The sequence below is a fragment of the Chiloscyllium plagiosum genome, unplaced genomic scaffold, assembly GCF_037043375.1.
Source record: "Chiloscyllium plagiosum isolate Xiang-an unplaced genomic scaffold, Cpla_swu_hap1 HiC_scaffold_34, whole genome shotgun sequence".
NCBI classification, from domain to species: domain Eukaryota; kingdom Metazoa; phylum Chordata; class Chondrichthyes; order Orectolobiformes; family Hemiscylliidae; genus Chiloscyllium; species Chiloscyllium plagiosum.
In genome coordinates, this window is record NW_028270172.1 from 50,505,477 (window position 1) to 50,522,413 (window position 16,937).

A 16,937-nucleotide genomic window follows, 5' to 3' on the forward strand; every position below is an offset into this window, starting at 1 on the left:
TCTTCCACCATTGATCAAATCAAAAAGTGGGAGAGCGAAAGGAAGGCAGGTAACCAGCACAGAGAATGGATTGTAGGGAATACCTAAGTACTCCTCCTCAGATTAAGAAATTGCTGAGAGTTGAGGTTAAATTTGAAAGATTAAACGTTTCTATCGTAATTAGTCGGGCCACATGCATTCAGAATATCGGAGGTTGCGATATAAGCCCATGGAATTTATAGGAATATATAAAATTGGAGGAGGAAACTCAAATGATGATGCTAAAGACTAGGATGTAACTCTAACTGTAACAAAAAGACTGGACGTGAATTCTGTCATTAGTAAAGAAATATGTAAGGTAGATGAAAAGTATTCAGGATTTTTGTTGAAAGAGAAGGTAATTCTTTTTTTTTCCAGATGAGGCAGGTAAATCCATACTAAGAGATACATGGGCACTAGAATAACGCATACTGGAGAAAAACTTAGTTTTCTTTCCAGAGAGTTCGATGGGATCTAAGGTATTAATAAATGGAATTGATATATGAAGTACAACTGGAAAGTGATTTTTATCAGAAGTAATTATGTATTGATAGAGTAGACTTACTTCTGTGTAATGATTTGGCACGTGTTAGGATTACCCATGACTGAGCAGCACAAAATGGCGGATGGCTGCCCATGGCTAATCCAGAAGAACATGGCTGACAGGTAATTAGAGCGTGTGGGAAAATACTTGCTTAATAAGTCTCTGCAAGTAGAACTAATTAACTCAGTATAATCAAGACTGCTTAGATGAGATAGAATGTACAGCTGCAATTGCTTACATAGATAAGAACATTTCACACTAATTAGTTATTACTCTTGAATTATTTAATCAACCTGTTACAATATTAAGAGTAGGTTTTAGTTAAGATCCTCCACATAATCATAGATACAGACTCTGAAGTAGCTTAGATCCACTTACATACAAAAAAAATCACCAAAAGTATTAGAGGAAAAAATTCAAATCAGTTTCAGACAGCAAAAGTGTCCCCCAACTCCCTTATCATTGCAGGGAGGAATGAATACAGAGATTAGCAGATATTGGAATGTGGATTGAATGAGCACATTAAGACACAACTTGTTAGTTAAAGAATTATAACATTAGGTGTAACCACATAACTTTATTGGAACTAATCAAAAATCAATAATATTTCTGTAATGACGAATTTAAAGGTTCCTGAAGTAATAGTCAAATATCCAATTAATTGGCAGTTAACATGGTGTAGCTGGCAAATGTTATTTGAATACAGTAACCATTGTGAAAAGCCTCAAGGAGATAGATAAGAAAGTCTAGAAAACATCATGAAGGACCAGAGGTGGACCACAGGCCTGTCCATCTCAGTGATTAGCAAGCTCAGTTGTGTAAGATGCTGTACCTGAGCCGATTACAGAGGGATAACTGGTGCCGCTGACCAACAGAAATCGGGGGTGGGGGGGGGAGTAGTTTGGTTGGTGGTTGCGCTCTACGTTTACAAAAATTGTATAACACAATCTGAAGCTTTTGTGTGTCTTGCTGCAATGAAAAGATGAAGATGTAATGAAGTTGTACCGAAACAAAATTGTACTTGAATCTACCACCGTACTTGGACTCTCACTGGAAAACATGAGATCTAACAGCAAGACTAAATGTCATTACTTTGCCCATAATTACAGTGCCCAAAGAAGGGTCAAGAAACAGAATAATTACAGGATCATTGTTCCTAGTATTTTTCCCTTCTGCATAGTGACTAGAATGATGGGTTAAAAATCCACCAGTAAGGGTTGATGTGACATGATGAACAAATGAAAAGGTAGCTGAAACTTTTCCGGAGAGATGAAGATAATCTAGGTGGAGTGTTTTATATGACATTTCAAACTGAAGCACAAAAAGCCAATTCTGAATTAAATAATTCAGCAGTTAGTTCATACTGAGACAGACGCAATTCCCTGGAGGACATTCAGAGCTAAGTTGGTGGTAGGACATTAGTGGAGAAGATTCTTAGAGAGAGGATTTACTCACATTTGGAAACAGCCCCATCTATCTACATTTCTTTAAAAATGCTCAGGCTCTCTGCTTCCACAGCATTTCAGGATGAGAGTTTCAAAGACTCTCTATCATCTGAGAAGTGAAAAAAAAATTGCCTCTGTTTCAAAATGGATGACTCTTCACTGTAAACAGTGATTCTAGTTCTATAAGAGGAGACACTCTCTCCCCATCTAATGTATCTAACTTAACATATTCCTCAGAACCTTATATGTTTAAATCAAGTTGATCCTTACTCTTCTGAACTCCAGCTGACACTAGCACAGCCCACCCTATCTTTCCTCTTAAGGTAATCCAATAATTTCAGGTATCACTTTGGTAAATCTTCTTTGAAATGAGTTAAATGCAAGTCCCGTGTATATTCTCCCTTAATTAAGCTGACCGATACTGAGGAGAAAGTGAGGTCTGCATATGCTGGGGATCAGAGATGGAAATGTGTTGCTGGAAAAACACGATGCCCTCCACCGTATCTCTTCCACTTCCCGATACGATGCCCTCCACCGCATCTCTTCCACTTCCCGATCCTTCGCCCTTGAACCCCGCCCCTCCAACCGCCACCAGGACAGAACCCCACTGGTCCTCACCTACCACCCCACTAACCTCCATGTACAGCGCATCATCCGCCGTCATTTCCGCCACCTCCAAACGGACCCCACCACCAAGGATATATTTCCCTCCCCTCCCCTATCAGCATTCCGTAAAGACCACTCCCTCCGTGACTCCCTCGTCAGATCCACACCCCCCACCAACCCAACCTCCACTCCCGGCACCTTCCCCTGCAACCGCAGGAGGTGCAAGACTTGCGCCCACACCTCCCCCCTCACCTCCCTCCAAGGCCCCAAAGGAAACTTCCATATCCGCCACAGATTCACCTGTACCTCCACACATATCATCTATTGCATCCTTTGCACCCGATGTGGCCTCCTCTATATTGGGGAGACAGGCCGCCTACTTGCGGAGCGTTTCAGAGAACACCTCTGGGACACCCGGACCAACCAACCCAACCACCCTGTAGCTCAACATTTCAATTCCCCCTCCCACTCCACCAAGGATATGCAGGTCTTTGGACTCCTCCATCGTCAGACCACAGCGAAACGACGGTTGGAGGAAGAACGCCTCATCTTCCGGCTAGGAACCCTCCAACCACAAGGGATGAACTCGGATTTCACCAGTTTCCTCATTTCCCCTCCCCCAGCCTGTCTCAGTCAAATCCATCAAATTCAGCACCGCCTTCCTAACCTGCAATCTTCTTCCCGACCTCTCCGCCCCCACCCCAGTCTGACCTATCACCCTCACCTTGACCTCTTTCCACCTATCACATTTCCGACGCCCCTCCCCCAAGTCCCTCCTCCCTATCTTTTATCTTAGCCTGCTGGACCAACTTTCCTCATTCCTGAAGAAGGGCTAATGCCCGAAACGTCGATTCTCCTGTTCCCTAGATGCTGCCTGACCGATACTGAGCACAGTACTCCAAATATGGTCTCATGATGCTTTGTTTAACTGAAGCATATCTTTCCTAATTTTTACATTTAATCCCCACTGCGATAATTGATAACATGCTATCGCTTTTCCTAATTACTTGTGGTGCCTGTACAGTAATTTTGTTGTAATTCATACACTGGGATACTTAGCTCTAATTACATCTTGACACTCAAAAATTGGGATATAGATTAGTTGTATAGTTGGGCTGAGGAATAGCAGATGGAGTTTAATCCAGACAAAGTGATACAGTTTGGAAGGCCAAATGCAAGAGGAAAGAATACAGTAAATGGCAGGACCTTTAGAAACACTGATATACAGAGGGATCTTGGAGTTCATGTCAATAACTCCTTGATAGTGGCAACATCCAAGTGGATCAGGTGGTAAAAAGGTGCACAGCATTCTTGCCATCAGCACTCGAGGCACTGAGTAGAAAAATTGACAAGTTATGTTGCAGCTATATAAAATTTCAGTTTGGCCACATTTGGAGCATTGTGTGCGGTTCTGGTCACCATACAACAGGAAGGATGTGAAGGCTCTGGAAGGGTGCAAAAGACATTTACCAGGAAGTTGCCTCAACTGGAGTGTTTTACCTTCAAGGAGAGTTTGAACAAACTTAGATTGTTTTAACTGGAGTGTCAGAGGCTGAAAGGTGACCTGAGAGAAATATATAAAATTATGAGAGGCAAGGATGTGGTGGATATTCAGTCTTTTATCCTAGGGTAAAAATGTCAAATACTATGGGGAATAGGTTTAGGGTGAGAGGGAAAATTTTAAAGAGGATGCCGGAGATAAGTTGTTTTGCACAGAGGGTGGTAGGTTCCTCAAATGCACTTACAGGAATCTGGTAGATAGCAAAGTTTGAGAGACATTTGGAAACACACATGAACAGGCAGGGAATAGAGGGATACCAACCGTGGGCAGGCAGATAGGATTAGTTTAGAATGGCACCATGTTCTGTGCAGACATAATGGGCTGAAGGGCCTGTTGCTGTACTGTTCAATGCTTTCTATGTTGGCTAGCTGGCGTGTAATTTCCTGTTTTCTGTATCCTTCCCTTTTTGAATAAAGTAATTAGGTCTGCTACCTTCCAATTTAAGAGGGCCTTCCCGAAATCAAGGGAGTGTGGGCAATTCAAAACCAATGCATTAACTAATTCACTAGCCACATCTTTTAAGATTTTAGGTGAAGTCCATTAGGGCCCTGGCACTTGTCAGCCCACATCCCCAACAAGTTACACGCACCACATCCCCAATGATTGTCATATTCCTGAGTTCATTCCACTCTTCCATTTTCTGATTTATTGCTGTTTCTCAGATGTTACTTGCATCCTCTTTATAGAAGAGCAATTCAAAAGATCAGTTCATCTGCCATTTTCTTATTTTTAATGATTAATTCTCCTGTCTGACTTTCTATGGGGCCAACAATCACTTTTTTTAAAAACACTTCTTCTAACTTCTAACCTACCATCTGTGTTGCACAATCATGAGTTTTCTCTTCAAGTTTGATATTAACTTTAACCTTTCTAGTTAGCTCTGGATAGTGTGTCCCAAATGAGGAAATGTTCTTACTCATTGGAATATATCTATTCAGCAAATTCTGAAACAACCTAATGTATGTCAGCCACTGTATCTTTATTGTCCTATCCTTTAACCAAATTTTACAATTCACTTTTGCCAGCAATGCTTTCATGCCCTCATAATTGCTGGCATTTTAGATTTAAAAGTCTTGGACTCACTTTTGTCTCTCTCAAACTAAATGTAAAATTCAAAATTATGGTCACTGATACCTGTAGCTGCCTTCACTATAAGATCATTAATTAACCCTATTGTGTTACAGAATCTCAGGTCTAGTATAGTCTGCTTGCTGGTCAGCTCCAGAACATGCTGTTTTAAGAAACTTTCCAGAGACATTCTTTGCATCATATCAGGCTACGCTTTCCCATCTGACCTATCTAGTTAATGTATATAAAGATTAAAATCTTCCATGATTATTGATTGATTGACTGATTTTATTTATAGTCACATTGCTTTGTTTGCAAGCAGTACAGGCAGATCATAGTAGGCAAGGATATACAGATCATAGGTGAAAAAAACTTGAACAGAGTAAGGCACAGAGGTGACATTGCACAGGATGTGCACAAGACAAGATCAGCATTAATTGAAGTTACAAAGTTCATTTATCAATCTAATAAAGGCAGGGAAGAAGCTGTTCTGAAACCTGCTGATGTGTGTTCAAGCTCTGTATCTTTTGCCTGATGGAAGACGTTGTAGGAGAGCATTCTTTGGGCTGGGATGGGCCTTTGGTGATGTTGGCAGCCTTTCAGTAGCAATAAGATGCATAAATGGAGTCTATGGTTGGCTTCTGTGATCGTTTGAGCTATGCACACGACCTTCTGTCGTTTTTTACAGTCCTGGGCAGAGCGGTTGCCGTACTGTGCTGTTAAGCACCCAGACAGTCTTCTTTCCATGATACATCTGTAAAAGTTGGTGGGGGTCCTTATGGACATTCCAAATTTCTTGAGCCACCTGAGGAAGAGGAAGCTTGATCATTACATCTACATGGGAGGTCCAGAACAGGTTGTTGGTTATTGTTTCTGCTAGAAACTTGACAGTCTCAACTCTCTCAATTTCAGCTCAATTAATGTAGATGGGGGTGTGTTCTCCTTTTTTTGTACTGAAGTCAATGATCAGTTCTTTGGTTTTACTAATATTGAGAGAAAGGTGGTTCTCATTGCACCATGTCACCAAGCCCTCTGTCTCCTTTCTGTAACCTTTCTGTATCAATAGTTATTTGATATCCATCCTACCACGGTGGTGTTGTCAGCAAATTTGTAGATGGCGTTTGTTCGGAATTTGGCAACATAGTTGCAGATGTGCAAGAAGTACAGTAGGGAATGTGCAAGAAGTACAGTTTGAGAATGCATCCTTGGGGAGTTCCGGTGTTGGCTGTTATTATGCAGGAGGTGCAGTTAGCTATCTTCACTGATTGCGGACTGTGGGTCAGAAAGCTGAGGATCCAGTTGAAGAGGGCGGAGCTGAGACTTAGGTCTCAGAGTTTTGAGATCAGTTTGGAGGGGATAATGGTGTTGAAGACAGAGCTGTAGTCAGTGAGAGGGAGTCTGATGTATGTGTCCTTGTTGTCCAGATGTTCCAGGGATGACTGCAGGGCTAGGGAAATGGCATCTGCTGTGGACTTGTTACGCTGGTAGGAAAATTGCAAGGGATCAAGGCAGGCTGGGAGACTAGAGCTGATGTAGGCCATGGCTGGTCTCTCGAAGCACTTCATGATTATGGAGGTCAGAACTACTGGGCGGTAATCATTAAGGCACATTGCATGTGCTTTCTTAGATACTTGATGATGGTGGTTTTCTTGAAGCTGATGGGGACTTGGGCTTGCAGGAGAGAGAGGTTGAAGATGTCAGTGAATACCTCTGCCAGCTGGTCTGCATAGGATCTGGGGACTCCATCTGGTCTGCTGCTTTTCTTGGGTTGACTGCCAGGAAAACCAACCTGACATCTAAAGCAGTGACAGAGGGAATAGGTGCATTCAAGGCTGTCAGGGCAGATGACACCATGCTGCTGGCATTCTGCTCAAACCGAGCATAGAAAGCTTTGAGTGCATCATTGAGGCGGGGGGGGGGGAGTAATCTTTGTCTGCTACCTTGCTCTGCTTCATTTAGTATCCTGTTATGTTGCTTAGGCCTTGCCACAAGCAGTGGGGACCCGTAAGGTTGATTTGGGCATCTAACTTGGTCTGATACTGCCTCTTCTCATCTCTGATAGCTTTGCAGAGTTCATGTCTGGATTTTTTGTTTATGTCTGGGTCAACCGAGTGGAACGCTGCATGCCTGGCCTTCAGCAATGAATGGATTTCCCAGTTCATCTAGGGTTTCTGGTTGGGAAACACCTGGATTGACTTATTTGGCATACAGTCCTTCAGACATTTGCTAATGAAGTCTGTGACAGTGGTGGAGTATCATCCAGATTTTCTGCTCAGTACTTGAATATGGTCCAGTCTACTGATTCCAAGCAGTCTGGAGACACTCTTCCACTACCTTAAACCAGTATTGTACTACTTTCTGTGAAGGATCCCCCCCGTTTCAGCTTCTGCTTATAAGCTGCCAGGAGGAACACAGTGTTATGATTTGGTTTTCTGAAGTTTTGATGAGGATGGAGCAGTAGGCATTTTTGATGGTTGAATAGCAGTGGTCCAGGATATCCGGTCCTCTACTGGGGCAGGAGATGTGTTGGTGATACTTTGGCAGCAGTCTCTTGAGGTTGGCTTGGTTGAAGTCACTGGCCACAATAAGGCCTCAGGAAATGTTGGCACCAGAGTGTTTGTGGCACTGTAAATTTCATCCAGGGCATTCTTCACATCTGGATGGTGGGTATATCGACTGCTGTTAGGATGGCAGAGGTGAACCCATGTGACAGGTAGTAAGGAGCACATTTTACTGTAGGGTATCTTTGGTCCAGAGAGTAATGGCTTGCCAGGATTGCCATGCCTGATCATCTAGGAGGTGTTCACCAGGAAGCATACTTCACCACCCTTTGCCTAAAGCAAGAATGCTGTGAGGTCCATGCGATGTATGGAAAGCTCCTCAGCTTGTAAGGCAAATATGACTAGAGTGAGCCAAGTCTCCATGAAACAGAGCACAGACCAGTCTCTTAGTTCCCTCTGGAAGGTAAGTCTAGATCTGAGTCTAGATTAGAGTGGTGCTGGAAAAGCACAGCAGGTCAGGCAGCATCCTAGGAGCCCTTCATCAGGAATGAAATGAAGGCAGTAACTGGAGCACCCGGAGGAAACCTAAGCAGACACTGGGAGAATTACACACAGACAGTCACCTTAGGCTGAAATTGAACCTATAGCCCTGGCGTTGCGAGGCAGCAGTGGTAATCACTAAGCAACCGTGCTGCGCTTTTCTTTCCTTTAATCTCATTTGACAATTCACTTTTTGCCAGCTTTGCTTTCATGCCCTCAAAATTATCTTTATTTTAAATTTTAAGAAAAGCTGGGGATCCACTCTTCCCTCTTGCAAAGTTAATGTAAGATTCAAAATTATGGTCACTGCTACCTGGCACTTTGAAGTAATTCATTCATCTTATCACGTAGCAGAATACCATGTTTAGCAGGCCTGCTTGATGGTCAGCTCCAGAACATGCTGTTCAAAAACACTATCCAGAAGACATTCTATGAATCACATGTAGCCCATCTTTGCCCACTTAATCTATGGAAGTTAGCCTATGTTGGAGCTGCCCATGGCTGAAGGTAAAATAAAATGATTATCTGTTTTTTTTAGCCAACACGAAATGGCCAAAGAGAATTGTTAGCCGAACAAAGCAGTTTCCTCAGTCAGAACTTTTAAAAGTAACTTTTTATAAAAGTTTTGCGATTTACATTTGAAAGAACTGAAACCAACATGATCATTCTAAAAGATGAGAGACTTAACAAATCCAGGTTTTTTTCGATATATATTTTCAGTTATATCACACTGTAAACTTTTGCTATAAATTCTGTGTCTTACAATCTTATTCTCCACAATCACCTGATGAAAGAGCAGCACCCCAAAAGCTAATGCTTCCAAATAAACCTGTTGGACTATAATCTAGTGTTGTGTGATTTTTAACTTTGTCCACCCCAGTCCAACACCGGCACCTCCAAATCATGACTCTCCAATACAGTATTGGTAATTCGCTCCAAATAAAAACAAATCGGTGCTGCTAAACATAGGACTCCAAAATCAAAAATTAAAATCTCTTTCCAACAGCCTATATGAAGATTACTATCTCCCATGATTAGTGACAAAAACTTCTGACAAGCTGTCATTCTTTCTTCCTTTATGTTCTACTCTACCAGGTGGTTACATTGGGCCACCTGTACACCATCCCACAGGTGACTTCTTACTTTGAGTTATGTCTCATCTCTAGCCAAACCGTTTTCATATCTTCATTTCTTAATTTTTGTCATCCTTCTCTATTACTCAATAGCATTATTAACTAACAAAATCACACCTCCACTTCTTTAGAACTTTGTTGTCCCTTCATTGCTTCATTTTCATCAGCAGAGGGAATGGTGAGAGTGAGGATCCGGGGACTGCCAGGTCGGTAAGTAAGATTCCCTTTCATTTTGGCAGCAAAGCTGAGTGGGAGTGGTCGAATTGCGCTCTGGGAAGGTGAGTGAATTGATGTATCTGGGCAGAGGCTGAACCCAAATCACTTCACGTGTAGTGTATCCCACCCATCATCTTTCTTGAACCAAAATAAACTCTGGTGTGTTGATAAGGTAAGGCTTTTCTATTTCATTTTTATCATGTGATTGGTAAAAAATTTTATTTTGTTCTTTTCTAATTTATCCAATATTTGATATGACATTTAGACTAAGTTAAGCTTAAGAGTAAAAATGGCAGGAGATCTCAGACCCGTGTTATGCTCCTCTTGCTCAATGTGGGAGCTCAAGAATGCGGCTGATGTCCCTGACTCCTTCACGTGCAGGAAGTGTCTCCTGCTGCAGCTCTTATTAGATCACATGACGCTTCTGGACCTGCGATGGACTCACTCTGGAGCATCCGCGATGCTGAGGAGGTCATGGATAGAACATTTACCAAAGTGATCACACTGCAGATTCTTTGAAGAAGTGACCAAGTTGATAGATGAAGGAAGGGCTGTTGATGTCATATACAGGGATTTTAGTAAGGCGTTTGGTAAGGTTCCCCATGGTAAACTAATAGAGAAATTGAAGTCACATGGTGTGCAGGAGTTCTACCTAGGTGGATAAAGAACTAGTTGAGCAACAGGAGACAGAGAATAGTAATTGAAGCGAGTTTCTTGAAATGGAAAGGTGACCAGTGGTTTTCCACAGGGATCAGTGCTGGGGTCACTGTTGTTTGTGATATACATAAATGATCTGGAAGAGGGCACTGTTGGTATGATCAGCAAGTTTGCAGATGACACAAAGATTGGTGGAGCAGTAGAAAGCATAAGGGACTATCAGAGAATATAGATAGACTGGAGAGTTGGGCAGAAAAGTGGCAGATGGAGTTCAATCCAGACAAATGTGAGGTGATGCATTTTGGAAAGTCTAATTCTAGAGTGAATTATACAATGAATGGAAGAGCCTTGGGAAAAGTTGATGGGCAGAGAGATCTGGGAGTGCAGATCCATTGTACCCTGAAGGTTGCTGCACAGGTAGATAGAGTGGTCAAGAAGGCATATGGTACGCTTGCCTTCATCGGACGGTGTATTGAGTATAACAGCTGGCAGGTCATGTTAAAATTGTACACAATATTGGTTTGGCCACATTTAGAATACTGTGTACAGTTCTGGTCGCCACATTATATAAAGGATGTGGACACTTTGGAGAGGGTGCAGAGAAGGCTTACGAGGATGTTGCCTTATATTGAAGGTGCTAACTATGAAGAGAGGTTGAGTAGATTAGGTTTGATTTTATTAGAAAAAAGGAGATTGATGGGGGACCTGATTGAGGTTTACAAAATCATGAAGGGTATGGACAGGGTAGATAGAGATACTTTTTCCCAGGGTGAAGGATTCAATAATGAGAGGTTACGCTTTCAAGGTGAGAGTTGAAAAGTTTAAGGGGGATACAACGGCAAGTACTTTATACAAAGGGTGGTGGGTGTCTGGAACGCGTTGCCAGCAGAGGTGGTAGAGGCAGACATGGCAGATTCATTTAAGATGCATCTAGACAGATGCATGAGTAGGTGGGGAGCAGAGGGATACAGATACTTAGGAATTGGGCGACAGGTTTAGACAGTGGATTTGGATTGGCTCAGGCTTGGAGGGCCTAAAGGCCTGTTCCTGGGCTGTAAATTTTCTTTGTTCTTTTTTCTTTTTCAGATTAGGATTGCTGAGGGAGAAAGGAAATGGGTGACCAAAAGACAAAGAAAGAGCAGAAAGACAGTGCAGGTGTTCCTTGCAGTCATCTCCCTCCAAAACAGGTATACCATTTTTGGATACTGTTGGGGGAGATGACTCACCAGGGGATGGCAGCAGTACCCAGGTTCATGGCACCGGAGCTGACTCTGTTGTACAGAAGGGCAGGAAAAAGTGTGTAAGGGCTATAGTCATAGGAGATTAATCATAAGGAGTAGGTAGGAGGTTTTGTAGTCGAAAACAAGACTTCTGAATGGTATGCTGCCTCCCAGGTGCATGGGTCAGGGATGTCTCAGATTGGCTGCAGAACATTCTGAAGGGGGAGGGTGAACAGCCAGCTGTCATGGTGCATACAGGCACCAACGATATAGGTAAAAAATGGGATGACGTTCTAAAAATACAATTTAGGGAGTGTAGAGCCAAGTTAAAAAGTAGGACCTCAGAGATAGTAATCTCAGGATTGCTACCAGTGCCAAGTCCTAGTCAGAGTAGAAATGAAAGAATAGGCAGGATAAATGCATGGCTTGAGAGGTGGTGCAGGAGGAAGGGGGTTCCGATTTTTGGGACATTGGAGGGACATCTGGGGGAAGTGGGACTATTATAAATTAAACAGTCTACATCTGGGCCAGACTGCTCCAAAAAAAAAAGAAACCCAAGATATCTAGTTTCTCCTCATAGCTGAAAATTTCCATCCAAGGTATTATCATGCTGAATCTCTTCTGAACTCTCTCTAGTGCAATCATGTCCTTCCAGTAGTGTGGTGACCACTACAGTACTTAATATTCCATTTGCGTCCCAACCAATGTTCTATAAGGTTGAAATAAGACTTCCCTGTTCCTATATTCTACGCATTAGGTAATGAACACAATTATCCTGTATGTCATCTTCACCGCCGCATCTCCCTGCGCTGACACCTTCAGCGATCTATGGAATCTGTACTGAAAACAAAAATGCTGGAGATCACAGCAGGTCAGGCAACATCCGCGGAGAGAAAGCAAGCTAATGGTTCAGACTACATGACCCTTCATCAGAGCTGAAGGTGATGGTGGAGGGTCACCTTTGTGATTGAAAGCTTCTGGCCATGATGTACCGCAGGGATTGACGCTGGACCCTTGCTGTTTGTTATGTACATTAACAACTTGGATATGAATGTAGATGTTATAATTAGTAAGAGTTTGCAAACAATATGAAAATTGGTGGCGTTGTTGATAGTGAGTAGGATGGTCTCAGGCTACAGTTTGACATTGATCAGCTGGTAATTGGGCAGAGCAGTGGCAAATGTAACTTAATCAGCACTGCTGCCTCACAGCGCCTCAATTCCCGCCTCAGGCAACTGTCTGTGTGGAGTTTGCATATTCTCTCCGTGTCTGCGTGGGTTTCCTCCAGGTGCTCCGGTTTCCTCCCACAGTCCAAAGATGTGCAGGTTAGGTGAATTGGCCATGCTAAATTGCCGTAGTGTTAGGTGAAGGGGTAAATATAGGGGAATGGGTCTGGGTGGGTTGCTTTTCGGAGGGTCGATGTGGACTTGTTTCCACACTGAAAGGAATCTAATCCTGTTAAGTGTGAGATGATTTATTTTGAGACGTCTTTATTGAACTCAATGTTGTGTCTTGGAGGGTCCCTAAGCAGAAGATGAGATGTTAATCTTCGGGCATGCAAAGAGGCTCACTGGAACACTGTAGCAGGCCTGAGACAGAAATGTTGACATGGAAACATGGAGGTATGTTGAAGTGCCAGGCAAATGGAAGTTCAGGGTCGACTTTGCAGGGAGAGTATAAGCGCTCTTCAAGCATTGTTCAGCCCATGTTTTGCCTCCCCAATGTATAGGAGACCATGTTTTGAACAGTGAATACAGTGGACAAGATTGAATGAAATACAGATAAATCATTGCTTCACCTGGAAGACATGTTAACGGCTTTGGAAGTGAGGAGGGAGGAGGTAAATATGCCAAAAAGATAATGTAGGCATTGGAGAATTTTGGAAGAAGTTCATGGATATCAACCATAACATAGCATCAAAGGTCCTGATATTCATCTAATGGAAGTGACGAGGGTAGTTTGACAAGAATGACCAAGAGACAGCCAATACAATCAATGATCTGCACAATGCTCACAGATTCCCCCATATCTGTCAGGAAAAGCCAGATACCATTCAGCAAAACATCTATTGCTAGCCAAACAAGCGAGTCATAGAATTATACAGCATGGAAACAGAGCCTTCTGTCCAACCAGCCCATGCCGAACATAATTCCAAATTAAACTAGTTCCATCTGCCTGCTCCTGGCTCACATCCGTCCAAACCTTTCCTATTCATGTATCTATCCAAATGTCTTTTAAATGTTGTAATTATACCCACATCCACCACTTTCTCAGAACGTTCATTCCACATGCAAACTGCACTGCATAAAAAAATTACCTCATGTCTTTTTTTAAATCTCTCTCCTCACACCTTAAAAATGTATCTCCTAGTCTTGAAATTTTCCATCATGAGAAAAGACAACTACCATTAACTCTATCTATACCTCTCATTATTTTATAAACTTCTGTTAGATCACCTCTCAACCTCCCAAAACTCAAAACTTCTATACCCAGCAACATTCTGGTAAATCTCTTCTGAACTCTCTCCAGCTTGATAACATCCTTCCTATAACTGCGCAATCAGAACTGGACACAGTATTCCAGAAGAGGCCTCACCAGTGTTCTGTGCAACCTGAACAAGACTTCCCAACCCCTACCCTCAAAGGACTGAGCAAAGAAGACAACTATGCCAAATGCCTTTTTAACCATGCTGTCTATGTGCGATGCAAATTTCAAAGAATTATGTCCCTGCACCCCCAGGTCCCTCTGTTCTACAATCCAAGGCCCTACCATTAATTGTATTAGCCCTACCCTTGTTTGTTGTACCAAAATGCAATACCTCACATTAATCCAGATTGAACTCCATCTGCCATTTTTCAGCCCATTGACCTATTTGATCAGATCCCTTTGTAGTCTTAGAAAATCTTCTTCATTGTCTACAATGCCACCAATTTTGGTTTCATCTGCAAACTTATTAACCATGCCTTCTATATTCACATCCAAATCATTTATATATATGACAGACAAAAGAGGACTCAGAACCGATCCCAGGGGTACACTACTGGTCACAGGCCTCCAGTCCAATAAGCAATCTTCCACCATTACTCTGTCTTCTGCCATTATGCCAATTAAGTATCCAGTTGATGAAGAATCAAGGCTGCAAAGCTGCAGGAAGCTGTCGATAAGCAAGGCCTGAAGATTATTAAGGTTATTAAGATTATTAAGACAATCAATCATTAAGTTTACCTGCAGCCCCAAAATCAAAAGAAGGACACCATTCCTCTTAACAGATGGCAAATAGCTTCAAAGAATCTATCCCAAGACACTCTTATTGGCACAGAAATTTAACAATCTCCTGAAGCAAGAATCCACCATGTAATGATACCATTGGATCACCCACACAGCAATGTGTCTTTGTCTTAAGTTGAATTAATCAAGACCATGAAACAGTGTTTGGGAACCACCTGAAATATTCAGAATGGAGGAAATCATTTGGCTTATGTGGAATACGTTTCAATCTAAACACTACTTGGAGAAAGATTAAGGGTGTCAAGGGCAAAATCTACTCTGGGCTGGCTTTAGCAACAGAGTCTCAGTTGTTCAATTGACAATCAAGCTGACCAAGTGCTGAGAATATAACTGCTAGTCTGGGCTTCATGCAGCTGGTCAGGGACCTGAAGGAAGGACAGCATCCACTTCTCCTTGTCCTCACCAGTTAACATTTAGCAAATGCATCTACTCATGACAATATTGATTAGAATGACCATCGTATAGACAAATTCATCCATCATATATGTAGCACTACCATTTTCCTAGATGATAAATTCAAAATAGATCTAGGGGGTCAAAACCAGGTATTTATGGAATATTTCAGCAACTTCAGAATTGTACTTTCATTTAATCTGTTTAACCTCATGGCCCTGCACATCTGTCAATTTATGAATATTATTAAACCAGGCAACCAAAACTGATTCAGTGAAGACTGCAAAAGAATATACTAGAGTTATACATGTCCTCTAGCGAGTTTCTCTAGCAAGACTTCAACCCACAAGCTTGTTATTCAGATGTAAAGTGTGATCAATAGAGTTACACCAAGCTGGAAATTTTTGTTGCAAACGTTTCGTCCCCTGTCTAGGTGACATCCTCAGTCCTTGGGAGCCTCCTGTGAAGCGCTTTAGATTAGATTAGATTACTTTAGATTAGATTACTTACAGTGTGGAAACAGGCCCTTCGGCCCAACAAGTCCACACCGACCCGCCAAAGCGCAACCCACCCATACCCCTACATTTACCCCTTACCTAACACTACGGGCAATTTAGCATGGCCAATTCACCTGACCTGCACATCTTTGGTGCTGTGGGAGGAAACCGGAGCACCCGGAGGAAACCCACGCAGACACAGGGAGAACGTGCAAACTCCACACAGTCAGTCGCCTGAGGCGGGAATTGAACCCGGGTCTCTAGCGCTGTGAGGCAGCAGTGCTAACCACTGTGCCACCGTGCCACTTCTGTGGTGTTTCCTCCGGCATTTATAGTGGCCTGTCCCTGCTGCTTCCGGTTGTCAGTTTCAGCTGTCCGCTGTAGTGGCCGGTATATTGGGTCCAGGTCGATGTGTTTGTTGATGGAGTTTGTGGATGAGTGCCACGCTTCTAGGACTCCATGAATTCGACTGGGACAACACTACCTTTATAGGGCAAGCCAAACAAAGAACGGCCAGGGAATTCCTAGAAGCATGGCACTCATCCACAAACTCCATCAACAAACACATCGACCTGGACCCAATATACCGGCGGACAGCTGAAACTGACAACCGGAAGCGGCAGGGACAGGCCACTATAAATGCCGGAGGAAACACCACAGAAGCGCTTCACAGGAGGCTCCCAAGCACTGAGGATGTCACCTAGACAGGGGACGAAACGTTTGCACCAAAAATTCCAGCTCGGCGAACAGAACCACAACAACGAGCACCCGAGCTACAAATCTTCACCCAAACTTTGAGAGTTACACTAATTTGGTTGTTGCATTATCCATTATTATTTATTTGATCATGTGACTTTGATCACTTGACTTGCGCACTTTTAATAATACTGATAAGTTCAACATCTAAAGTCTATAGTTTAGATTTTAAACTGGCAATTGGAAAATTGAGCTAGTGGTATTTGCATAATCATAAATGTCACTCACTTTCTTTGGTGTGCCTAACACTTGACAAATTTTAAAGATTTCATCCACTTCACTGGTCCCTGGAAAGAGTGGTCTCAGAGTGTACAGCTCAGCCATAATGCAGCCCACAGCCCATATATCAATTGGAGAGCTATAACCAGAGGATCGCAATAGCACTTCAGGAGCTCGATACCTAGGAAAATATGGAAAAGTTAAAAAGACTGCTTTACATTGTATATCTCTGAGACTGCCTGAAAGCAGCTGTTGTTTTATAAATAGCAAAATTC

The 16,937-nt window shown here is 42.6% G+C and overlaps 1 protein-coding gene across 1 annotated transcript in view; it reads right to left on the reverse strand.

The window, feature by feature from the left end:
• Positions 1-16,937, reverse strand: part of mak (male germ cell-associated kinase) — a 220,107-nt gene that overhangs the window by 92,826 nt on the left and 110,344 nt on the right. The window contains exon 7 of the mRNA XM_043719022.2: positions 16,672-16,843. Within this exon, the coding sequence (XP_043574957.1) occupies positions 16,672-16,843 (172 nt within the window). The remainder of the gene's footprint in view (positions 1-16,671; positions 16,844-16,937) is intronic.